Genomic DNA, 27517 nt, shown 5'->3' on the forward strand with positions numbered 1-27517 from the left:
AGTTTTGTTTCCGGATTAAGTTTTCAAACTGTATTTTTTATAAAAGTTAAAATGTCTAAAAACGCGTGTTCTCAGAGTAATATATTTTTTTTGACATTAACTAAACAACCGAAAACTCTTATGGTACTTGCTTTACACATTTATTTATCTTCATTTCCTCGCTATGTATAGAGACCGGAAAAATTCGCGGATTCATTTCACGAAAGCCTAAAATTCATATAGTTATACCTCAGTGCTGCCTCTGCTATTGGCTCACAACTCACCTGGATGACTCCGGACCAGTGAGAAACACTCAACCGAAGCTGTGTCGAATCACAGGCCGTTACATTGGGACACCTTCACAAGACAGCATCCAATGAGAGGGTGACAGTAGACCGAGTGTGCGTAGAACTATAAAGTTCATCCTAGAGGTCAATTGTATTTTTCCTGTCCCTAGCTATGTAACGCTACGGTTACCGGTCAACGCACGACGAGAAGGACTGCTGCGCTTTAGAGGCGACACTGCGCTTGAAGTGTCAGCGAGCGTCGCACTTATCATCCCGCCTCACCGACACACATTCACCCCTGACACCAGGCGGGCACCTTGAAAGTATTTTTTATTTCCTCGCTTTTTTAAGCAGGCTCTGAACAGTTTCGGGACCTGCAGTAACAGTTGTGTACGCCGCATCGTCAGCTCATTCGCCTCCCCCCCCCCCCCCCCCCCCCCCCCCACTCAATCCCAGCGAAGATTACGTGCGCCGCGTGATGGGTTGCGCTCACCTCGTCACGTCGCGTCGCGAAGCAATTAGCGGTGCGCGCGCACTTTCACCGCCGCCCCGTTATTACGAGGATGACTGCTATTAGGCGTTAGGTTATCTCGTTTGCGGGGCGTCACGTCTTTGTTGCAGTTTCCTCCTCCCTCCTTTTTTTTCTTTCTTTCTAAATGTCAAGCTTTTTTTAATGGTTGACCGTGACGAGTAAGACTAATTTACTAGATTTTCACCGATTTTCATGCATAAAAATAAGGATTTTCAAGATGGCGGCCGTAAAAAAAAGTGCAACGTTGACGTCATAATTAAAAATGTTGGCCATGTCATCCTAATGGTCGAGGTCGTGTGTTCGGCGACTAAGTGAGGTTTTTCTCTTGGGGAATTTGAGTCGCTTTCGGGGATTTTCAAGGCGTTTACATTTTTCAGGACTAAAACAGGACATTTTACCTTAAAACGGGACTATTTCTCTCGAGATAGGGATATTCTTGTTTTTTTTTCCCCTTAGATTTTTTCTCTAAAAACTGGACATTTTGGCGGATTTTTTTCAAATGTTTGGTAAATTTTGAGGAATTTTGAGTCATTTTTTTGTCAAATTATGAAAGTGAAGGTCAAAGGTCAAGGTCATCCAATATGGATGCTGTTACGTCACAGTCAAAGAGGGTGGACATCGGCACCAGCACCTCACTCCTGCTCCTGTAGCAGGAGGTAGACTACCAATAAATATATATACACTACTATTTTATTATTTATGTTTGTTTTTCTAATAGTACTTTAAATGGTTTCTGCCATTATTTTGTAAAAAAAAAAAGTTATTTTCTAGAGTAGACGCTCTTCTAAATATACAAATAATAAAATTCTGAAAATGGTATTTTTGAGTTACTATCTTTCTATTTAATAAGTAAGTCGAACGGAATTGCGATGATTCGAGTAGTTTTCCGGTCGTTTGCCGTTTTGAATAGTTGGTAAGTAAGCTCATTAAAAATAAATCGTTTGAACGGTTGGTTTTGTTAGGTTAGCTACATTTTTTAAAAATCCAGTTGCCTTTTTTTTTTTTTTTTTTTTTTTACAAATAGTACTGAAAAATGTCACTTTTGTATTTGTTTACTTTTTTTTTTCAAATGAGCACCTTCTCTCGGAAATCAGCTTAAAATTGTGGCTGTATGTAGTTGTGCTTCACGACGACGTTTATGTGCCAAGGTAGTTCTCAAAACATTGTAGTTGTCAATCTTTTTTCATTCCACTCAGTCGAGATCAAATATGCTGTTCTAACGTCGCTGCCAAGTAACTTAAACACTCTTCGCTATAACGTAATGTCAAAGAATGAAATATTTGAGTCTTCCATTTCACGTTCAGCTTATAGTGTATCTGAACGTATATAAAAATGTTTCTCAGATATACGGAACAGTGTTACGCCGGAATCAAAATGGAACAGCTTCTCTACATTTTAATACATAAAAGTATTTAGAATTCAAGCACACGTCAAATCTGACATCTGCGCATTCATATGCGTCCACGGTTAAATTTTAAGCGTAGAACTTCACTTCAAAAAGTCCGATTTCCAGCTAAGATACGACTGTCAAAAAAAAATCAAAGCTGTGGTATTTTCATCGCATCGCTGACTTTCAAATTTCATGTTGATCTTCTTAGCTCTTAATCCCTGTCGCTACTGAACTGTATTTTATGAAACAGACGGCCGTGTAGCTTTGGACTGAGAGATTTAATTGCGTCTGCAACTTCGCTCTACATTCGTTCCGTTGTTATTATATTTTTTGTATGATGCTTATGAAAGGCCTAGCTTAAAAGTATTTTTAAAAATGAAACATTGTTCAGATTTTTTTTTTAGCGAATGCGTATCGCAAAGTTCAAGAGAAAATTTGTTGTTCTCTCTTTTTTTTATTTCCTTGCAAACACCCCCCCCTTTTTTTTCGCATTCATAGATTTATTTTTGGACATACTGCATTGCTTGTTACACTGTATGTCATAATTGGGAAAGCTGGCTACTTACAATAATCACTTGTTTAACGTGCATGTGTATAATATTGAAAAATAAATCAATTATTTATATTTCAAAAATTTATTGTTTAATTTCTTTTAATTTGTTTTCTGACTAAAACTGAGTTCTCGTAATACAGCTTCCTTTTTATATTGTTCTTCCAGTTGTGCTTCCTTTTTGATGATTGTGCTTCCTTTTCATTGATGATTCGGTGATGCCTGGTCTAAACGCCTGGCATTGGACATGGCCTGTTTAAAATGTTTTTAGAGTATCATCGAAAAATACCTCTTGGTTCGGAGACGCTTGGTCTATACGCCTAACATTGATCAATACCTTGTTAAAACGTATTCTAAGTATCGAAAAATTATACTTCCATGGTAGGCACAGCGAAAACGTATTTATTTCGTTGGACAGGTATCTTGTATAGAGTCGTTTTTCGTAGAGTTATTAATAAACTCCACGAAAGGTAATGGAAAACAGAATTTAAAATTTATTTTAAGCTCTAGTTACTCTTTTCACTGGCCGAGAATCAAACGAAGGACGGAAATCTATTGAATCAATTTTGCATTAATAGACGATTTTTTTGATGATTTTGACATTTTTTTTTCCGATATTCTAGGTTAATTATTTCGAATTTCCAAGATGATGGTCAATATCTCATCAACGACTTATCGGAGGCTGATCGACTAGGAACCTAAGTTTTTTTTAGGACTTTCCACCATATTTATTTAAATTAATATTTTTTACTTCGACAAGTATCGAACCAAGGACAATAATCGATAGATTCGATTAGTATGTTAGTTACATATGTTTTAATGAATGCTGTATTTTTTCCCGAATTTAAAGCTAAATAATTATGAATTTTCAAGATGGTGACCAAGATGGCCGACTAGGAGGCTCGTGCCTTTACAATAAATAATAACTGCACTCTAGCGAGTGAAAATAAAAGTAATATGGCCTCTAGCAGACGACAACTTTATGTCGGAACCAAGGTTGTGGCTTCCAGCAGACGAAAACAATATGGCGGATGTGATGACATACTAGCCAGCTATATATACATACCTTGTACATTAGTGGTGGAAGATCAATCTGCCGGTGGCTTCCGTGGGGGAATGATTCGTTGCCATTTTTATTTTTGCCCTCACCGGGTTCGAACCAAAGACTCTATGACATAAGTGCATTTTAAAATTAAAATTTATTTTTTAAATATTTTATTAATTTTGTTTTATTTTTTTGGATAATAATAACTGGTTTTCAAAATTGTGGACAGTTTTCAAGACGGCTGAAGATTTTTATTATATTTTTTTATTAATTTTAAACTTTTTCCCAATTTTCAAGCATACAAAATACGGATTTTAAAGATGGCGGCCGTAATGAAAATTCCAACGTTGACGACACAATTCAAAAAATGTCCATAACATCCTAATTGTCAAGGTCATTAGATAAGCGGCTTAGGGTGGCCTGCTTTTAGGTCTCTAAGCCACTATTAGGACACTTCGACATTTTTGTGTAATAAAACAGGATATGTCCCCTCAAAACACGAAATTTTTCCTCTAGACGGGAACTCACCTCTCGAAATAGGAATATTTTTGTGTTTCTTATTTTTTTATTAAATTTTTTGGTGAATTTTTTTCCCTTAAAAACTTGAAATTATGGCGGATTTTTGCTGTTTTGGGGAATTTTTGAGGAATTTTAAGTTTTTTTTTTTTTTTTTTGGAAAATTTTGAAAGTAAAGGTCATCCAAGATGGCCACCGTGACGTCATAATCCGATATGGCAGACACCGACATCACGCACCACGTACCGGCACCAGCCGCCGGAAGAACTATTATATACCTACTACTCGCGCTGTCGTGGTTTCGGCGTAAATGTCGAAAACGCTCCACTGGAGCAATGATTGTCGCTTGTATTTCATAATGAAGTTTCTACGGCGACTTCCAGTTCCTGCTGTGGTTGTTTTGGCGCACAGCTCTGAACCGGTTTCAGACGACCTATTTTCTGCCGCGTGGGTTTCGTTCCTCCTTGTAGAAGCGTTCAAATCACTTGACTGAAAGGTGATTTAAGAGCGCCGCCTATCTAGGAACAGACGCGATGTGTAGAACTTCGGAAGGAACCACGCGATTTGAACACTGCTCAATGTAAAGTGTGGTTGTGTTTAAGAAATTCATTTAAGAATACGCTGAGGGTGGATGAGCGAGTTCGGTTTCCGTATTTCGTTTTTAAACTGTGTTTTTAGAAGTGTGATAAGTCTTATAAAGCGTGTTTTCAGAATTATTTTTAGGAATGGAACGCCCGTTACAGATTCTTGAAAATACTCAAGAGTTCTGCATTACACATTTATCTTCATTCTTCCGCCATCTTATGTTATGGTTACCGCAAAAATTCCATAGTTACCCTATGCACCACGAGAAGACTGCGATCCATTTCAGGAGTAGTTTCTTGAATTGAACGTAAACGGAAATGTGTAACCACGGTGTTGCCATATTTGGTGGATGGCGTGAACCAAAGTTTACAAAGACAAAGAGAATCGTTATGGTATTAACAAGATGGACAGTATTTTAATAAAATACCTTCTTGAAAAATCAGGCGCAGAGCCGGAATTTAGTATTTTTTCAGCTCTTTTTCGCTTTTATCGGAGCTATTTCGTTTCATAGTTTAAAATTTCGGTCTGCTAATAAAATGATCCAATTGACGACGTAGCTGCTCCGGCAACGAATTCTAGCGGTGGGTGTGGAAACTACGCGTGACTCGCGTCAAGAAATTCAGTTGAAAACACAATGTTCGTCTGCGAATCAATATAAATGTAAAAAATTTGCAATACCGTAAGCATTTTTGAGTGCATTATTTTTTACAGATTCCTGAAATTCAAGAAATTATATCCAAACACCTCGCGCTTATATTTTAAGCTTGGAAATGAGCTTTTACGTTGTTTGTAGAAAGTGTTATTTTGAAACTTAATTGTTTGTTCGAATAGAACTTTGATAAATTAAAGCGGAATAAAAAATTACTCCTCCGGGCCGGATTTGAACCAGCGACCTATGGATATCTGAACACGACCTTACTACAGTCCACCGCTCTACCAACTGAGCTACCAGAGGTTGTTGTCGAATCGTAGCTGATACTCGCATTTAATATTAAAATTACTGTACTGAATTGGGCGTTATTTTGTTGTACTGAATCCGTGTTTTTGCTTATGCAGATTGGTTGCTCTACGGACCCACGTGGCCTCGATATGCTTCACTTCCAAGGAACTGGTCTGCGCCGAAGCCAACCACTGCCGCGAGCAAAGCAGCCGTATATATGTAGCACGGTGCGCGACGGAAATACTATGTTTCACTTACCCCCGATCAGTCCCAGACACATCCCACGTTTGGCGCTCGCTCGTGCAACTTTGTGGTCTGAATTTAAAAAAAAATTGTGATCGAGTCTTCCAGTGCTTGGCAGTGATGTGTAACATCTAACCTCGGTAACGAGAAAATTCGCGTGTTCTCATATCCCAAATACACTTGAAAATACTAATACTCGGACGCAGAATTTATCGTAGAATTCCTTCAAATAATGCCAAGCATGATAAATACACGCAATTTGTGTTTTCAACTGAAATTCTGCACCCGAACATCACGAAGTGTCCGCACCCGTCGTTAGATTTCACTGCTGGAGCAGCTTCGTCGATTATCGAATAATTCCATTTGCAGACAGAAATTTTAAACTTTTAAAATAAAACTGCTCCGATGAAAGCAAAAAAAAAAAATAGAATAAATACTAAACCCCGGTTTTGGACCTGATTTTCGACAAGTGGTTTTATAGGAATACTGCCCATTTTTTATTTTTTTTATTTTGGTGATTAAATTTGTGACGAAACATAATATGCTAGTGAGATATTGCGATAATTTAATAGGAATAGCTGGATCTCACACGCCGTGTTGTAGATTTTTTCCCCTTTTTATTTTTGTCATTACTTTTTTTCAAGGGCAATTCCTAAAAATTATAACTTGATACCGCCCTTGCGTTTGTTGTTCTGTCAATAATATCTTCAATAGATGTTCAGTTAGTTTCATGAGTGTAAAAATTTTCCGCAAGTGATGATTACGTATAGTTTCGCGCCCTTTTACATCCATGGTATTACATACACTAAGTGAAAATATGTTAAAAAATTTTGTGACCGAACAACAAATGCAAGTGAGGTATCAAAGTTTAAAATAGCTCTTAAAAAGAGTAATGACGAAAAATTGAAGAAATAAAAATTCAACATGGCATGTACAACCGAGACTTAAAGTAATAGCAATGACTAGAGACAGGAAAAATTCGCGGTTTCATTTCGCGATAGGCTAGAATCCAAGTGCGTGTAACTTATTGCCGCTTCAGTGATTGGAACACAGTTAGCCTGAAGGACTGTGAGCCAATGAATGACCCTCAACGTAAGAAGTATCGAATCACAAACATCCCAGTTAACAGGTGTCACGAGTCAGTAGCCAATGAGCTGGTGTAATGTTCCCGAGTACATAGAGGATCGTGGAGTCTATCCTGGAGGTCATCGAAACCACGAATTTTTCCATTGCCTAGCAATGACGAGTATGTGAATGAAATTGTTCGCGCGGCGAGTGAGATGGAGTCTTGGCGAGACATTCCAGAGATCCAGAAGTGCCTCTGGACGCGCTAGAGGCGTGAATAATGTAGCTACAGACGGTCGGGAGGATTCTCGGGAAACCTCCTTCGTCCTCTCTCCCCCAGACACCCTGGCCACCAGGGCAGAGCAGAGAGACACAATGGGCGCATTCAGCGGGCAGAACGCTGCCGCGGCGTCCTTTCCCCGATGCTGCGACGGTCCCAGCAGGTAGTCTGCTGCTGTAGTCGGTCCCGCGCCTACACACATTGGACGCTTCCAGAACATTCACTTGGGAACCAGTTGCCAAGTAATAGTTGTTTGTAAAACTACATTAAAGATATGGTCACTTCGTACAGTGCATGGCTATGATTTTTTTTTTAAATGTATATTATACTTTTTGTTTCGAGATAATACTGAGTATTTCTCACGAAAAAAATTTTAGAGCTTGAAAAAGATAAAAGACTATCCAACAATTTGACTTTATTGTGTTTTACCGTGATTATTATGTGCGCAGTTAATACTGAAAAGCTTTTCAGGGGACGGTTTAAAAAAAAAATGGACGAAACAACAACAAAGACAAAATTATTGACAACAGGCAGACTGTCTGCTGAGTTCCTGATGACAGGAGTAACTTTTAGTTCCCGAAACGTCTCAACTGCTCAAAGCCTGCTGTATTCGTCTATGTTGTCCTCATATTTACTCTGTTCAGCCTTGTGTTGTCAGTAATTTTGCTTTTCTTCTTGTCCAGTTTATCACTCGTTATTTTCTTCTCAGTGTAATTTTGTATGGTCCCCTCTGCAAAAAAAAAAGTTTAAATACCACATTGGTATTGTTAGCAGCACATAGAGCAGAATCTAGCACTATGCGCGTAAAATATCTACGGGGTGGTGGGGGGAATTTATGGCAAGTTGCCTTGATAAGAAGTTAATTGTTCGGCGGAAAATAATAATTGCTAAGTGTTTGTTTCGACATATGTTTATTTTAAAGTGATAAAGCTTGGATTAATACGCCACATACAATATAAAAAAATGTTTTTTCCTCCTCCGGGCCGGATTTGAACCAGCGACCTATGGATATCTGTTTTATTCACATCTACAGTCCACCGCTCTACCAACTTTTTTTTTTTTTTTTTTTTTTTACAATTAGCTTCATGCAGGTGGCATGGTACATATACATAGGAAAAGTATAGGGCAGAGGCTCAAGTGCGCATGCCCACCCTTTCACAATTTACATTTTACATTTTACATTCACTCAGACATTACCATTACATTACTTGGTTCGGTACACAGATCAAAAGAAAAACAGGTAAGGACCAAACCGAGGTTGCAGCGTTTTGTAATTGATCATACTCCACCGGGCACGGCGAAGTTGGTCGACAAAGTCACGTACAGAATACGGCGTTGGGGTGTGTAAGGAAAAGTCAAGCAGGTTCATGATGAGCCACACTATTGCTCTACGTTTGACGGTCGGAAACACTGTGAAATCAAAAAAGCAAATTTTCTGTACGATTATGTCCTGGATCGGGACATTGAGTTGTCTAGCTACACGTCTCCTGCACCAGAGCCACAGAGGTTTAGAGTAGACACAACTAGAGACTCGGTGAAGCGCTGTATTACATTGGCCACATAGGTCACAAATGTCGTCATTGTCGAGGGAGATTTGTCGTCTTCTAATCTTCGTAGGGGTGAGATCATTGACAAAGGCAAAAGCTGACGCTCGGAGAGATGTTGATAATTCGTCGTCCGCTATGTTCTTCCATATACGCGTCCAGTTGAAGTACGGCCATTTTGACTGTATTTTGGGAGTAATTTTGACCGTTTGGCAATATTTGTCGTATAATAGCGGGGTAGTCACACACTCCCCGTCGGGCAATTCATTTATCTGCGATCGCAAGTCATGAAGTGCTACTATATAGGTGCGCGGAAGAAGCCTCTCATTCGTCCACACGGCGTGATGTAATGCCGCGAAGACTACATCGTCGGTCATTAATCGTTGGACAATAGTTTTCCCAAACAGGGCTTTGGCCTTCAGATGGTGGTCAATTAGCCCCAATCCACCAATATGAGGTTTCTGTGTAATCTGCTCACGACCTGTTCGGAATAGAAATCCATGCCATACGAACCAACCGACATATTGTCGTATTTGTGCCTCTGTACCACGAGACATGGGAATCAGCTGTGCGACGTACCACAATTTGGATAACATGTACATGTTAACTATGTGCACTCTCTGAATAATGTTTATATTTCGTAGACGTGCAGCTACAAGTGTTCCTCGTACGTTGTTCACCACAGAGTCCCAATTAACCTTGTCCATTTGTCTTGTATTTTGCATGAAGGTGATTCCTAGTGTGCGTAAAGTTTCGGTTCTGGTGTATGGCCTCACCTGCTGCAGCAGATGGGGCGCTATCCTGAGGTCTACTATTTTTGTTTTTACGGAATTTACTTGGGTGGTAGAGGCTTGGCTGAAACTGGTCAAGGCGGCTGATGTCCTGAGTACATCATCTTCACTCCGAATTATGCAGGTAACATCGTCAGCATAGGCACTGCATGTGATCCGGTGGCTGGCAATGCTAATTCCTGTTAAAGTCTCATGGAGTGTCCGGAGCAATGGTTCTATATACAGTACAAACAGTGCCATGGACAAGGGGCACCCTTGACGCACGGAAGAGCGGATATTAATTTCTTCGCCCAGTTTCCCATTAATAGAAATCTGCGTCGTAGAGCATTTACGCAGAGTGTGAAGCATGCGGACCGTAATTTGTGGAAATCCGACATGAGTTAGGAGTCTGTCGAGAAAACCCCAGTGTATCCTGTCGAAGGCTTTATCAAGGTCAACGTTGAGTAATGCCACTGGACCGGGCAAGGATTTGGCAAGGAGCTGTACATCACGTAGTACCGCAATCCCCTGTATAATAGATTTATTTGGAACTGCGCAACATTGCTCGGGTCCAACGAGTTCGGGCAGTACACGTTTCAATTTTTGTGCAATTGTACGGGCGATGATTTTATAGTCCGTGCACAGTAGAGTTATAGGCCTGTAATCCACCAGGTTTATCGGTTTATTTTTCTTTGGAATTAAAACCAGGATACCGTTTGTTTGAGACTTGCAAAGGGCACCGCGTTGAAGCACTGTACGTGCCATTTTACAAAAATCGGTTTTTATTATTGTCCAGTATGTTTGATAGAATTCATACGGTATTCCATCCTTTCCCGGAGATTTTCTTTTCGGAGCATCATGAACAACTTGCGCAATTTCTTCGTCTGTTATCTCACTCTCCAGAAGATCCCGCGCATTGTCGCTCAGGCGGGCTGTTACTCGTTGTATGAAGGAAGTTCCGGCGTCAAAATCGACCTGGTGTTCCGAGTATAAGTCGGTATAATGTATACGGAAGGCGGTCGCAATGGCCGTTGTGTCTCGGAGAGTACTGCCATCAGCTGTCATCAACGCGTCAATCTGTCGTTTAGGCTTACATTTTTGTTCGTTTGCCAAGGAATATAAGCTGAGCCTCTCATTTTGTAATGCGCTATTTGTGTGAAGGAAGTGCAGCCGTTCTTCCATATATTTCCTATGAATGGTCATAATTTTTTCTTTGAGCCGACGCTCTTTTTCCTTGACGTTCGTCACTGTCATAGCTGCCGCGCCGAGATCTCGCAGAGCCCGCTCATATAGGTACAAGAGTGAGGCTTGCTCCCGTCGGACACGTGCTCCGTGGTATTGAAAGAGGCGTCGAATGCCCGGTTTTACACAATGTTCCCACCATTCCGCGACATCAGCGTATCGGTGTTTCTGCCTAGTCCACAAAATCCACCGTTGCTGGAATTCCACATCCACCTCATCTTGTCCCAATAATCGTGTCTGCAGGCGCCAGTAGTTTCGCCCGCGAACAGGGTTGAGTGTGGGGTAAGAGAGTGTGCAAAGTACAAGGGAGTGATCTGTGAAGGCCGCCGGTATGACGTCATAACTGACCACTGAATTGCGGTTGCTTTTGGAAAAGTAAAACCGGTCCAACCGCGTACTAGACGCATGGCCATGGAACGTAAAGTGGGGTCGAGGAACTAGCAGAATATCAACTGCATCCTCAACTTGTATGGCTGAGACTAAATCTTGTAACGCTGTGTTAGTCGTATATGCTCCTCCATGGTGGTCAATAAGGTTCAGCACACAGTTGAAATCACCACCAAATATTATTTTGTTGCGGTTACCTTCCAAGAATGGTAATATTTCTTGTCTGTAAAAGTTCGTCCTGGCTTGCCTGTTTTGTGAACCCGAAGGGGCGTACACGTTCACACATAGAGCTAGTTCCAACAAGTCATTTCCAGGTGGTAGAGAAGGCATGACAAGAGTTCCCGCAATGATTCGTCCCGAGGGGTGTGCTCGGATATTTATTAGCTGATATCCATTCCGTGTAATGATACCCGTACCTCTTCCGTGGGTGCCAACATTTGTATACACATTGCAGTTATCGAAGTGCGGGATCTGATTTATTGGTAATTCTTGTAAAAAAATTATGTCGATGGCGTGAGCGTAAGCTAGTGTATATAACACACGGTATTTGCATGCCATCTCCATGGCACAGACATTTACAGTTGCAACTGTCAAAACGCTGGCCATGACCCCTCTGGTGATGAACGTTTATGGAGTTATCACCGAAGGCAAGCCGTGTGAGTCCTCACACTTTCCTATGGCTTGTTTGGCTACGGCAAGAGAGTGAGCTCGTTGTGATTGAGGGCTGTCAGGGACAATTTTATTCCGTCTGGGACTTCGACTGTTTTGACGAAATTTCTTCCCTGTACGTCCTTCCCCGCGCACATCCTCAGTACTCCCTTTTTTACGTGGATGTTGTTTATCGCCACGTTTCCCTGTCATTTCGTCATCTGCCTGTTCTCTGTCCCCAATGTGTGCGTCTGTGGTTCCTGCACTAACATCCCCACCCTCAGTAGTGAGTAACTCCCCCATGTTAATTTCCAGCAATGGTGAAGTGTTTGCCAATATACCCTTTATGGAAACCATGTCCCGAGCACTCCCAGTCGGGTGTTCCCCCGCTGGGGTTTGAACCGGAGGTCTACGGAAGGTAGCGCTGCTCTTCCGCGCCGCTGCGGTGTCCCGTGTGTCACTCTTGTCCGGAGCCGCGCCGCGCACTCCGCCGACGAGCGCCTGCGCCCACGAGCGCCCGGCCGCGGCCGCGGCAGGGGCAGGCGTGTCGCGGCGCGGTGCAATGGGGCAGGCGGCCCGCGCATGTCCCGGCGTGTGGCATATACTGCATGTCTGAGGCTGGCCGTCGTACAGGGCCACGCCTGTGTGACCCTCGACCGTCAGTACTGATGGTATGTCCTTATCTAACTCAATCTTGACCACACGTACACCGGTTTTAACTTTGTATTTGCAGTGTCCCCCCCAAAGTTCGTCAATTAAGGACAATACTTTACCGTACGGAGTCAGCGCCTTAACTATATTATCATTAGTGACTTCAACAGGAAGGTTTATCACACGTACAGTTTTTAGGTTGTCTAGGGCAATTTCAATGTCAGCCAAAATAGACTCACCCGATGCTGTTAGAATCTGCGATGAACCGCCAGTCAGTCTCATGATCCGTTCGCAGTGGAGCATGGATGTTAACTTGATAAATATGCAGCGTTGACGCCCGTCCATTTGGACAGCCACCAGCTCGTCTTCTTTTATTCGGAGTGTCTCGTCCATCCAGTTGTGAAGATCCATGGCGAATGGCTTCGTTTGACACTTCACACTAAGCGTGTTGACGCGTTTGGTAGGTGTATGCACATCCATATTAATAGGATAATATGGCTGTGGTAGCAATGTAAATTAATGTAAGCAGGCCGAGCCTAGCTGAACACTTCTGAAATCGCGCGGCACGAACTGTACTCACGTAAGTCGAATGCACTCGCATGTAAACACGTCCGCGCGCCTCGGAATCCCAAGGCAGACTGAAAAAGATAAAAGACTATCCAACAATTTGACTTTATTGTGTTTTACCGTGATTATTATGTGCGCAGTTAATACTGAAAAGCTTTTCAGGGGACGGTTTAAAAAAAAAAAAAATGGACGAAACAACAACAAAGACAAAATTATTGACAACAGGCAGACTGTCTGCTGAGTTCCTGATGACAGGAGTAACTTTTAGTTCCCGAAACGTCTCAACTGCTCAAAGCCTGCTGTATTCGTCTATGTTGTCCTCATATTTACTCTGTTCAGCCTTGTGTTGTCAGTAATTTTGCTTTTCTTCTTGTCCAGTTTATCACTCGTTATTTTCTTCTCAATGTAATTTTGAATGGTCCCCTCTGCAAAAAAAAAAAGTTTAAATACCACATTGGTATTGTTAGCAGCACATAGAGCAGAATCTAGCACTATGCGCGTAAAATATCTACGGGGTGGTGGGGGGAATTTATGGCAAGTTGCCTTGATAAGAAGTTAATTGTTCGGCGGAAAATAATAATTGCTAAGTGTTTGTTTCGACATATGTTTATTTTAAAGTGATAAAGCTTGGATTAATACGCCACATACAATATAAAAAAATGTTTTTTCCTCCTCCGGGCCGGATTTGAACCAGCGACCTATGGATATCTGTTTTATTCACATCTACAGTCCACCGCTCTACCAACTGAGCTACCAGAGGCCATTGAAGGTAGTCTAACAAATCTGTCGTAATATGTTAAAAAGATAAGTAAGATGATTCTGTTTTCGTCCAGTTGCAAATTTAGATTTGATGCGAATGATCTAATGTTTTGATTATGATTAATTTGTTTTCACGTAAGAGAAACTGGTCCGTTTCTTTTTTAAAGCTTTGTACACACGTGGCCACAGCGTGGTCCACGGCTGTTCTGCCGGAGGGAGCAAAAAGTTGTAGAACGGCTTCCCTCTCCCCCCCCCCCCCCCCTAGCTTAAAAACCGTCTACCCACGTGAACTCTGAAAATCAACTGGACATTCTGATCGTGATGAGATCTACAATGGCTGACGCAAGGGTTAGGGGGATATATATACCCTCCTCCCTTGAAGTTATGAAAAAATGTGCAATATATCAGTAAAGACTGTGGGGAACTGTTAAAACACCAGCTACTTGGGTAGACCCACTCGTGTGTGTTAGCGTCAATAGCAATTTTGGTTTTTTAAGACACTTGTTCAAATTTTAATTGTTTCAATTTTTTTCAGAATTCTCTTCCCACTTCCCCCCTCCCCTTCTTCAACCGAAAGAAAATCCTGTATCCTTGGAGATTCAAACGTTTGCATGCTAATTATTCGGTGCCTCTATAATAACCAAAACTAGATTCGTACATAACCGGGTTGAACGCCAGAACTCCTTGTCTCACGAGTGTGATTTATTTTAGTGATCGACCCACAACGATCACTGCCTTCATGGATCAAAACCTTTGTCTTGGGGTGGGGGGCTGCAATGAGCAATGTATGACTCAGGTTGCGCCATTGAGAAAAACACACACACACACTCACACACACACACATACATATATATATATAATTATACACACACATATATTTGTGGGGGTTAAGAAAAATTAAAAAAAAAAACACAAAACTTATTTTTCGGTGCTTCTAGAATATCAAACCCTAGGTGATTGTCAGGAGAGTTCAAAATTAAATTATCTAATACAATTTTAGTACATCCGCAATTGAACTATTTAGTACATTTTATTTGTGGTTCAAAAAACGTCGTGTTATCTACAGCACTGCAGTAAAATAATACTTTAGTAAGTTTTGTAAACTATGATAAGGAATTTTGAGAAGATCTGAAAATTATTCAGGTTTCAGGGGGAGGGATCCATGCCACTATGCTTCCCCCCCCCCTTCCTCCTGGATCCGGCAATGTGGGGTGGGGTGGGGCTCTCGGACCAGCGTTTTGGACAGTAGGCCCTATAAATTCAAAGTTATAGGTAAGGAGAGGTGACGATTTTTTTTTTTGGGGGGGGGGGAGAGAAGTTATACCCTCTGAGTCACGAAACTTGTCTCTCAAATTTAACAATTCTGGAAAGAAATACCAGTGACGCCCTTTTGCCAACTGTTACTACGCGAAGCAACTCGTGATGTTCGTTCACGAACACTGGCAGCCACGCGTAGTTGTTCGCAGACATTCTTGGGGGAAAAAAAACATTGACTGACGGATACGTAGGTCATTGGTTTCTGCTTTTTGAGGATTGTCGAAGATTTTCGAAATCGCCTTCATCAGTGCATCCTGATGTGATCTTCAGAACGTGATTTTAAAAATTGCTGATTTATTCTGATTCCAATAAAATAAACTAAATTAAATAAACTCTGCGAGTTCCGTTTTTTTTTTTAATAGCCCTTCAAAACCGATACACACATTTTGCCCCTGCCTGTACATTATTACACAGTGTATTTATAACGCATTATATAAGCTACACGGCAGTGCGTCGCCGTGTTCGAGTCTGCTGTTAGCGGAACGGACGATAAAACAGCTGTGTCTTCCTTCTCTTTCTCCCTCCCCCCCCCCCTCTCTCTCTCTCTCTCTCTCTCTCTCTCTTTCCAAACGCCCACGGACATTTTTGCGCTCGCTGACGCCGCGGCACAAGCGCCGACTGTAGGCCGCGCCGCGCGCTTCTAACTGCTTCCTGTTACGCATTTCCGTCGCATTCACGAAATTACTTCCAACAAGTGCTGTATACCGAGAGCTAAGATGCTACAGATAAGAAAAATTGGTTGTCTGTAAAGTCGGTTTACGGACGATAGTTTAACGTGACAAGGTCATAACAAAACATTGATGAAATGATTGCATACTTTTATGAATAAAATTGAATCATTTTTATTGAATTATCACTATTTTGTATGGATTCAAAGAAGGAGTGAAATGAAATCTACAATTTAATTGATAAATTTACTTTTATTTGCACTCATTAATTCAAATATGTTTATTACTTTAACGAAGAGATTATTTTAACTTTAACTTTTATACATGTTTGCTATTTAACTTCTTCCAATCTGTGTTATTATGTTAAGGATAATACGATGATAGGAAAAGTAGGAAACGAATGGGAGTGTTTCAAGTTTAATGTGCCTCGAAAAAGTCAAATCGATGGTTGTTCCAATCGAGTGTAAGAGAGATAGATGCGGCGCAATCGTACAATGAGCATAACGGGACACGTTTTCGTGCGTGCAGCCGGCGTTCATCGATTTATTAGACGTTGTCACGTCAAAAACGAATTGGCAGAAAATAATTGGATGAGATACGGGAACATGGGTTCGAATGTCAGTGTAAGCAGGACATTGCGTTGTCGTAACATATCAACCATAATGTCCCTACTGGGGAGGAATCTGAGACCCATTTAAATTTGCATCTAGTTCCTGTCGGTTTGATACCCTCTCATTACCGTGCCTTCGTTGATGTTCCGGCCTATTATATCAGGTACTTGCTCCTCGCCTGAGCGTGCTCCGTGTTCTGTTCTGTCGTTAACCGTGTCGTGCCTGTCTCCGTCCAACCTCTCTCGGGAGGGAGACCTAAGATGCACATAAAGTTCTGCCATTCCCGATCACACCCGAACAATTCACCTTCGGCCAACTTCGGGATTTGTTTTATTTTTTTTGCGCAGGAAAAATGAATTCAAATATTAAAATTGGTCGGTTAGGTTAGCTACATTAAAAAACACTTTAAAACACTACGGACGGTTAGTTAGGTTAGTGTAGCTACATTAAAATAAACAGAGAAATATAAATATATATATATATAAACAAACCCGAGGTTGGCCGAAGGTGAATTGTTCGGGTGTAATCGGGAATGGCAGAATTTTATGTGCATCTTAGGCTTCCCCTCTCGGGATGGTCTATGGTTGCCTGCCCGGGGAGTCTGGTTCCCTGCTTCGCAGTCCCTCTTCTTTGCGAGGACATTGCGTTTTCCCGAACAGTAGTCGCGGCACCGCCGCACCAGACAAGTATAGGGAAGCGCGTCGGCGGCATGATCGGAGTCGCTTCCACTCGCTTGACGCGGGGGGGCGGTGCGTTGCGTCTCGCGGCCCGCCGCGACCTCACGTTCTTTTGAGGTCTGGGATTCGTGCGTCTCGCTTCGCGATGCCTGCCGCGCTTCAGGGCGTCTGAGCAGGACCCGAAGTCAGGACCTCCCCGACTTTCCTCCTCGCTTCTCCCCGCTTCTCATGTAGGCCTACCCATCCGCTCGGCAAAACACATGATGCACCTTCCCAAAGAAAACATAGGCGTGCCCAGACATTTCCATTAAGGGGGGCCCTGCTAAACTTTTATCAGAAGCTGATTTCAGAATGTTAAATAGCCTAAATAAATTCACTCATTGCCGTGTTTATATTTTTGTGCAGCATCAACAAGATATGTTTACTAGTTAATATTTATATCCGTATAATTTTAACAATCTTGAAAGTTTGTTGTTTTTTTCATAGACAATGTTTAAAGGGTACTTACACATTTCCCCCCCTCGAATTTTCCAATAGCTTGGTCCAGATCTACCTTGATGAAATGAACTTATTTTAAGTGAATGCAAACACGGAAATTCAGACAACAGAACTTTAACAAACTTCTTTAAAAAAAAAAATTTTTTTGCTTGGTCATTTTAAGGGACCTTGTGTTTTAAATAACTAAGGCGGCTGTATTTCCAGAACGATAAAATGTTTAAACATATTGTTAATTAGCACGCTGCAACACTGAAAAACAGTTTGAGTGTCACAGTGCCAGGAATATCGAATATTAACGAACGTATTAGAGAAAATGCCGATCTGAGTGATTACATTAGGGGGGGCCATGGGTCACCTGGCCCCCCCTGTAGGCACGCCTATGAAAGAAAACAACCAGTATCGATGTTTTTCCCTACTTCCTGACACTGTCATAGTCTCGACGTACTAGACCCGTTCTGCACTGAAAATATCTTCTTTTTTTTTTTTGTAAAAGGAACAGAAATATTCATGTAAAATTACCGATATTTATACATTTTTTACATTTACATGGAATCGACTATATCACTAAAAAATAGTGTTAGCGGTAGTTCAGGGTTCGGATTCTTACCCGGGCATTTATTTGTAAACTGTTCCCTGAATAGCTTTCAGTATTAACTTCGCGCATTAATAAGAGTAGTACAACAAAGAATAGTCCAGTTATTGAATATTTGATTGTTTTTTTCCATGGTTTAAAAATATTACGTTTGAATGAAACATCAAATAAAATATAAACTGCTGATCTAATTTTCGTAAGAAATCTACAGTAGGCTATTATCTCGAAAATTGTATTTCATATATGCTAAAATAACCAGAGCCATGTGTTTGTACAAATTTACGATATCTTTCTTGTAGTATTACTAACTAATTCTTTGCAACTGGTTTCCAAAGGAATCTTTTTTAAAGGTACATAAAATTTCTTTTCTGTGCACAATGACACGGAAACATGAAAACGGAAACGGATATGTACCTGCAAGATATTGCCGCTTCCACATTGTACGGAAACGTAACAAATGGCAGTTAGTAAGATTGAACTGCACGGTTACGGAAAAGCAATTTAATTGAATATATATATTATATATAATATTATATATATAATTCTAATATATATATATAATATATATATATTAGAACAATAAGCGGTCAGAATTAAATGTATAAGAAAAATTAACCACTGAGTAAGAAACACTAGAAATTGTATTCTTGTGCGTGAAACGAATTTTCACATATTTAAAACGTAAACAAACATGGCTACCACCTCTACCAATTACTCGGTTTTTATTAATACGCGCACGGAGTAACGTAAACGGAAGGGCTAATAATTTCCGAGCTAATCCGTACGGGTCCTTGTTTGCATTTTAGAGACTGCGTTCTGTAAGATCCGTCTTCATTTACGAGATCCGTCTCTGATTCCGCGTCATTATATAACGTGCTTACGGATTATTAAATGTCGTGAAACATATCAGATAGAATTTAACCTCATGGTCCAAAACAAAACAAAAAAAAAACACTGCTAAAAAATAATGAAAATTCCTTTCGGCACGGCGTACAAGAATAGGTAGATTTCAAAGAACTATTACTTCTCGAAATGTTCTGGAAACTATTCTAAACTACTGAAATTTTTTAAGAAATTACTGTACATAGCATCCTTTATGTTTAGTATTCCAAAATGATCAATTGAACAATTTGAATTTTTTTTTTGACTAAATGCATCCAGTATTCAATAGTCCAGAAAAAAAATTATTTTGTGCCTACAGTGGATAGTAATGAATATTTTTACGTTTAAATACTATTTTACATCTTTTTCTCTAATACGTGGTCCTAAAAAATTTGCTTTGGACCAAGCTTTAAGATAAAATTAAGAAGATTTAAAATAAATTTGAACGAATTTGATAGTGTGCGTAATAAGGAAGTTGTGAATTATTTATTTCACACTCCTATTTTATGGTAAAATAAAGTATATACAAAAATTTTTCCAGACATGAGTATTGTTTTAGATAATTTTTAGGATTTTTACAATAAATTTTAATGGATTTGATAGTCCCATATTTACTAAAGGAGAAGTAAGTGGTGATGGAATGGGGATGTGAACGAATGTTGTGGTATTGTTGTAAAAAGGTGGAGAGTTGAGGTGGAGTTGACGCCACCATGTCTGACGTGGTTCCATCCAGGAGGAGTGAGTGGTGACGACATAACGATGGTAACGGAGAGCGGCATTGTAAAGTAGGGCTGGAGAGTTGTGTTGTTGACGCCGGCATGTCTGACGTGGTTCCAGGAGGAGTGAGTGTTGACGACAGTATGATGGGAACGAGAGTGGCATTGTAAAGTAGAGCTGGAGAGTTGAGGTGTACTTGACGCCAGCATGTCTGACGTGGTTCCAGGAGGAGTGAGTGTTGACGACAGTATGATGAGAACGGAGAGCGGCATTGTAAAGTAGAGCTGGTGAGTTGAAGTGGAGTTGACGCTGGCATGTCTGACGTGGTTCCAGGAGGAGTGAGTGTCTGACGACATAGTGATGGGAACAGAGAGCGGCATTGTAAAGTAGGGCTGGAGAGTTGTGTTGTTGACGCCGGCATGTCTGACGTGGTTCCAGGAGGAGTGAGTGTTGACGACAGTATGATGGGAACGAGAGTGGCATTGTAAAGTAGAGCTGGAGAGTTGAGGTGTAGTTGACGCCGGCATGTCTGACGTGGTTCCAGGAGGAGTGAGTGTTGACGACAGTATGATGAGAACGGAGAGCGGCATTGTAAAGTAGAGCTGGTGAGTTGAAGTGGAGTTGACGTTGGCATGTCTGACGTGGTTCCAGGAGGAGTGAGTGTCAGACGACATAGTGATGGGAACAGAGAGCGGCATTGTAAAGTAGAGCTGGAGAGTGGAAGTGTTGTTGACACCGGCATGTCTGACGTGGTTCCAGGAGGAGTGAGTGTTGACGACTTAGTGATGGGAACAGGAGCGGCATTGTAAAGTAGAGCTGGTGAGTTGAAGTGGAGTTGACACCGGCATGTCTGACGTGGTTCCAGGAGGAGTGCGTGTTGACATAGTGATGGGAACGGAGAGTGGCATTGTAAAGTAGAGCTGGCTAGTTGAGGTATAGTTGACACCGGCATGTCTGACGTGGTTCCAGGAGGAGTGCGTGTTGACCTAGTGATGGGAACGGAGAGTGGCATTGTAAAGTAGAGATGGCTAGTTGAGGTGGAGTTGACGCCGGCATGTGTGACGTTATTCCAGGAGGAGCGAGTGGTGACGGCATGGGGACGCGAGCAGCGAGAGGCGGCAGGGCGGCGTGCTTCGTGGTGGCGGCGCTGGCGGCGCTGGCGGCGCTGAGCCGCGCCGAACTCTACACGGCGCTGGTCGAGATGGAGGAGCTGCTGGAGACTGAGGCTGTGCTCCTGAGGACCCTGGAGAGCTACATCAGCGCCCAGGAGGAGAAGCTCAGCCTGCTGAAGAGGCGAGTCCAACCCGCTTGCCCCTTTAGTCAAGAACATTCACTCTTTTTGAGGGCCAAATATCACAGTGAAAACAATCCGAGGCCTGACACACGATAGTTAATATTTCATTTTTAATAGATTGTATTTTTTTTCATGTTCTTTACAGTGACTGGTAAAAAAAATAGGTGGTATTATATATAGAACCAAATAATTAATATTCTAAACATATTTTTTTTACAAAAAAATATTTTAACATTAAATTTTGATTAAAATAAAATATGTTATACATATATATATATATATATATAGTTTTTTCTGTGAGAATAAAGTGTCTTTTAAACACTTATTGCTACATATTTGCTAACAAAGCCGGCTAATGCATGACAGAACACGTGACTATATATTTCTTTGTTGAAAGATTCTTGAAGCTTATCGTACGAAATGATGCCGCGGGTCGGTCAGTACCTCATCACTTTTCCGGACATACCCGAAATTCGTCGCTCGCTCGTGTAAAGTCGTGGTTGCAGTAAAAAAAAACTTTTTCGAGATTTCATATGTTTTCGTGACCTTATAACCTTCCGTTATAGTTTCAATCACTTAAATGTGCGAAAACCTACACTCCAGGGATTAAAATATAGGGAATTAATTTTCACGAGTACTTTGATATTTAAAAAAACGCTTACGTATATATGTTATACTGTAACAGATCCAACTTCACCAAATTTAATTTTTTTTTTTACGATTACCTATGCGTGCAAAAAACGTATTCTATCGAATAAAGAAATAAAACAATAATTAAATTTTTGCTAGGATTCTGTTTATGTAACATACATTGCCTAGCTTACCTTTTAAATTTACAACAGCTAAACAAAAGGCGAAAAGCAAAAGCACGAAGGCGGATTTTTCGGGTGTTTGACTCGTGATTGGTGAATCTAAGATTTTTTTTCCACGCGGAAATGGTTTATTCAACGGTTTTGCTGTATGTTATTTTAATTATATTTTGAAGAAATACTACCTCTTGTAGCCATTACCATGGTGCGACTTCCGAAAAATTATTACATATATTTTTCGTTTCATGGTCCATAGATCCAAAAAACCATCGTCAATTCAAAAGTGTATATAAATGTGTATATATATATGTATATATAATTTATTGTGAACATGATAACTGCCGTATTTTTTCACAAATCACTTCCAAACTGAAACATAAAATATAAACATGGAAAATATCTGTCGAGTTCGTTGATGGGCAATATCCGACCAAAGGGGTAGATATGGGGAAGGTTTTTGAAAAACAGGAAAATCGCCATAACTCCCATAATATGATGAGTTTTACATCCGTTTGGACTTAATTATAACTCTTAGGAGTAACACCAAAATATATTGTCTAAAAACAATTTTATACGACCAACCATAACTGCATGGGGTGGAAAAACAAGGGTTGAATGGCAAAAAAGAACCATAAATCTGTTCGTGGGCACACCATCGAATTCGTTCAAAGTATTCGTAAATCTTATAATTTTTATACTTTTGTCGGAATTTTTTTGATAAGACAAGTCATTGCTGCAAGGGGTTAATTAAAAAAAAGGGGGGGGGGGGTAATATTGTAGAACATAAAAGTGTTTGTGTTTGTTTTGTGCTTGTTTAGTTTCAGAAAAATAACAGTAGATTTTTTTTGTGTTGCATTTTATTGCTTTCGAAAAATAACAGCTTTTAAATTACTTTTATCCTGTTAGTTTTGTTTTAATCTTTTGTTTATTTATCGTCTAAAAAAACAAATTTGCGTTATTTTGTTTATTTTTAATAGGTACCTAACATAATGTTAGGCGGTGAAAGGAAAACTGATTTTTTGTAAACCTAAATTAAACTCTGGAATACTGTAATAAAAAAGTAATATAACATGTTTGTTGTGCAAAAAAAATTCTATTGGAAGCCTGAGGCAAGGGAGAGTGTGTGTATATATGTATATGTATATGGGAAATAATTCTTGTTTCCTTTGCACCCTTCCACCAAGCTCTACCCACATCCTTCTCTTTCCGAGAGTGTTTCTACGGGTGTTTTGAGACAGGATCCAATGCCGGCTATTAATTCGTCCTTTTGTTGTTATACTGTATTGTTTTCTTTTCGTAAGAATCCCGGCAGTCAGGCAGTGGGAGTTAACACCGGTATCGTGAGTCAGTGTTCTGAATAGTTTATTTCCAGGCGCGATAAATGTAAATTGTAATTTATAAATAGTCTTTTTTTTTTTTTTTTTTCAAATTCCCACCCAATGGTGTTTTCTACCCTATGAGTGTTGTTCATAAATTCACAACTGAAAAGCAATTGTAATGTAGGTTGTGGTGCTGTTGCGCTCAGCAATATCATCGGTGTGATACAAGGTTCTATTCCAGCCATGTCTATTGACGGAGGCTGGGCGTATTGCCGTGTGTCGTTTGGCTGATGCTGCATTAATGGAACGCATTTTTTTTTTTTTTTTTTTTTTCGCGGATTACTAATATTGACCTCCCATTTCCCACGTTCCCTATAACTAGAGCCTCGATTATTTCGCGAATTCGTATCACCGCAGGGGCTGGACTCAACTTGCCAATATACAAGAATACCCATCAGTAGTATATAATAGCCGGTACTGGCACAGGGTTCAAGGTGTGGAGCCGAGAGCCGGTCCGCCATCTTGGATTGTGACGTCACGGCGGCCATCCTGGATGGATGTGACCTTGACATTTGACCTTCAAAATGTGCCAAAATTCGCCAAAATTCGGCAAAATTTGCCCAAAATTCCTCAAAAATCGCCAAAATTTCCATTTCTGTGGAAAAAATCCGCCAAAAATTCTCAAAAAATTCCTCAATTCAAAAATTAGGATTTCGAAAATCCTCAAATGTTAATTTGTCTTAGAAAGAACCCAAATGCCTAAAAGCGGCTTAAAACTCCTAAGAGCTAGCCGCTTTAAGCCGCCAACCTTGAAAATAAGGATTTCACGGCAGCCATTTTGAAATATGACGTCATAGTTGCAATTTCCGTTACGGCCATCATCTTTAAAATCTTTATTTATTATCCGATTTTAATGAAAAAAAAATTAAATTTATAAAAAAATTCAATTATTAAATTTCTAATAAAAATATTTAAAAAACATACATTAACGACACGGAGCTCGGAGTCCTCGGTTCGAACCCGGTGAGGGCAAAAAAATAAAAATGGCGACCGATCCTTCCTCCATGGAAGTCACCTACAGACTAACCTACCACCAATAACAAGGTCAACTAGTATGATGTCATGTCCGCCATCTTGTCTTCGTCTGCTGAAAGCCATCATCTTGTTATCGTCTGCTAGAGTGCGCTGACGTCATGTTAGTTGAATTCTCACCCGCTAGAGTGCAGTAATCATTTATTATTATTGCTGTTACACCCGCCATCTTGTCATTTGGCCGCCATCTTTGAATTGTGTAATTATTTAGCTAGAAAATCGGGAAAAGTTCCAAAATTCATTAAATAAATCACTCATCATTTTACATATTGATTCGATCGATTCCTGTCCTCGGTTCGATACCCGATCGATGCAATAATGTTTAATTTTATGTAAAAAATAATAATTTCAATAAACCATGATAAACATTCGTAGAGAGACTTTAAATCCTCTACAACCATCATCCTATCAGACATCAAGACCACCATATTAGAAATTCGTAATTTTAATGCTAGAGATTCGGGAAAAAGTTCAAAATTAATTAAATAAATTTGTAATCTATATAATGATTGATTAGATCGACTAAGGTCCTTGGTTCGATCCCTGGCCGATACAAAGCAACTTTAATATTTTAAAAAAGTACCACTAAAGTGACAGGTTTGAGAAAATAAAAACACCGCAAGTTCTTTAAAAAAAACTTTTATTACATACATACTATACTACTACAAGTACAAAAAAATACACAGTCAAATTACAAAAGTTTTGTGGATTCCTCGATTCAAACAGTCCTCTTAATGGACGAAGTAAGTCTTTTACATGTTCATAAATGTCTATTCAGTTTATCTGGTCGACATATTGGTATACCACAATTTTCACACAAAGACGAATTATTGACTTCATTAAAAGGACAGTGATATATTTCATGTCGTTGTGCATCTTGTCTTCGTCTGCTGAAAGCCATCATCTTGTTATCGTCTGCTAGAGTGCGCTGACGCCATGTTAGTTGAATTCTCACCCGCTAGAGTGCAGTAATCATTTATTATTGATGTGTCATCCGCCATCTTGTCATTTGGCCGCCATCTTGGAATCGTGTAGTTATTTAGCTAGGAATTCGGGAAAAATTCCAAAATTCATTACATAAATCACTCATCATTTTACAGATTGATTCGACCAGTTTCAGTCCTTAGTTCGATACTCGATCGATGCAATAATGTTTAATTTTATGTAAAAAATAATAATTTCAATATACCATGTTCAACATTCTTAAAGAGACTTTAAAACCTCTACCACCATCATCCTATAAACCATCAACACCACCATCTTGGAAAATTCGTAATTATATTGCTAGAGATTCGGGAAAAAGTTCATAAATCATTAAATAAATTTCCAATTAATATACTGATTAATTAGATCGACTAAGGTCCTTGGTACGATCTAGGATGATGCAAAAAAAATTAAATATAACATCAATTTAACATAATAGTAACAGGTTCGAGGAATTAAACACCGCAAGTTTTTTTAAAAAAAACTTTTATTACATACATACTACACTACTACAACTACAAAAAAATACACAGTCAAATTACTAAAGTTTTGTGGATTCCTCGATTTCCGCATCAGCCACCCACGAATTAAAGCGAGGTGGAAAGCCCCACCACTTGACGTAGGACCGTCCTTTTCTTCGTTTTATAATCTTCTCCACCAAGTACGTATCGGGATACAACGTAGGCTGAATCTCTTCGGCATAGAAGCCGCCATGGATAGGTTTGTCGTCCAAATCTTCGAGGTAGTAGGTCCTAAGCTCTGATTCACGAACATGTGTCACACGGAAAAGTTCGGGACTCCAGTTTGCAGTGAAACCTTTCTCGAAGATACCTTTCTGCTTGGAGATTCGCACAATGTCACCGACGTTAGCTTTACGCTTTCGTGGATCTTTCTTCTTCGTGTTGGAAAACACTGTTTGAAGCAGGCGATTGTCCGTTACGTCCTTTGGCTTCATTTTCGTGGTAGAATGCACCGTGGAATTATACTCGCTTATTAGTTTCGGCAAGATGTCAAGCCACTTGTAATTTCCCTTAGCCGTGAACTGCCGCCACATCTTGGAACGCAAAGTTCTGTTAAACCTTTCGACAACGGAGGCTTTGACGTTACTAAATGTAGAGTAGTGTTTGATGCCATACTTCTTCATCAAAGCCTTGAAGGTTGCATTGTAGAATTCTTTCCCGAGGTCCGTTTGCAGGTGCGACGGTACACGTCCATCACGCAAAATATTGTTCATGACCTTGGCTACGTCAGTTGCAGTCTTTGATTTGACAGGTCTAGCCCAAGCGAACTTGCTAAAAACAACGATAACTGTCAACATGTACTTGAAACCTTTATTCAATCGGGAATACGGTATCATCTCAACAAGGTCCGCCTGGAATAAATTATCAATTCCACGAACTATGACTTTGCGACGAAGGTATTTCCGTCTAGCAGGAGCATGAAGTTCGCGAGCGATTCCGGTTCGACTCATTGTATGTAGCCGGCTTCCCTCAGTTCTTCAAGTATGGAGACTATTTCGTTGATGTGCGAATAGTTTCCTACACTAAGCGAAGCATGTAGAATTCTAAGACGATCAACTAATTAATTGGGGTCGTCCCAATATACATAGTCAAATACCTGATCACTTTCTAGCTTTTTTAAACCTTCACCATGTATCGTTAAATCACTGAAGAGATTAGCGAGAATGTCGATTTTTTTATGATCTTCGTCTTTATATACACCACTATCTGGATCGTTATCGCGAAAATGTGCATTGGTTAGCTCTAGCAGTTTTTTGTACTCTTGTAAGTCTTTGTGAGAGTATCCTTTAGGCTCCCTGCGAAACAGCAATTCGTACAGACCCGGAGTCCCGCGCGGTTTGAACTCTGCTACGCGCACGATATTTCCTGGTAGAAAGTCTATTTCTTTAGCACCGAGGAACCACTTATTATGTTTTCTGTACACTCCGTAGGTCGTGTCATTATTCCGGCTTGTAAACGATATCAGGTATGGTCGGACCATTGCATTAACTTGATTTCCCTTTTTCGGTATTTTCTTCTTGTACATGGACTCTGTACTTGTTAAGTCCTCTTCTTCT

General features: G+C 40.3%; 1 protein-coding gene and 2 non-coding genes across 5 annotated transcripts in view; 1 reads left to right on the forward strand and 2 right to left on the reverse strand.

Moving 5' to 3' along the window:
- LOC134543151 (prolyl 4-hydroxylase subunit alpha-1) overlaps positions 1 to 27517 on the forward strand; it is a 119228-nt gene that overhangs the window by 47908 nt on the left and 43803 nt on the right. For all 3 annotated transcript variants that reach the window (XM_063388009.1, XM_063388011.1, XM_063388010.1), the window contains exon 2: positions 21016 to 21235. In XM_063388009.1, coding sequence (XP_063244079.1) covers positions 21036 to 21235 — 200 coding nt within the window. In that variant the 5' untranslated portion in view covers positions 21016 to 21035. The remainder of the gene's footprint in view (positions 1 to 21015; positions 21236 to 27517) is intronic.
- Positions 5750 to 5839, reverse strand: Trnay-gua (transfer RNA tyrosine (anticodon GUA)). Its single transcript is given in 2 exon segments — positions 5750 to 5785; positions 5803 to 5839. It is a non-coding gene; the product is annotated as a tRNA-Tyr (tRNA).
- Positions 13892 to 13981, reverse strand: Trnay-gua (transfer RNA tyrosine (anticodon GUA)). The gene is given in 2 exon segments: positions 13892 to 13927; positions 13945 to 13981. It is a non-coding gene; the product is annotated as a tRNA-Tyr (tRNA).

This window comes from Bacillus rossius (assembly GCF_032445375.1).
Source record: "Bacillus rossius redtenbacheri isolate Brsri chromosome 9 unlocalized genomic scaffold, Brsri_v3 Brsri_v3_scf9_2, whole genome shotgun sequence".
Taxonomy (NCBI): Eukaryota; Metazoa; Arthropoda; class Insecta; order Phasmatodea; family Bacillidae; genus Bacillus; species Bacillus rossius.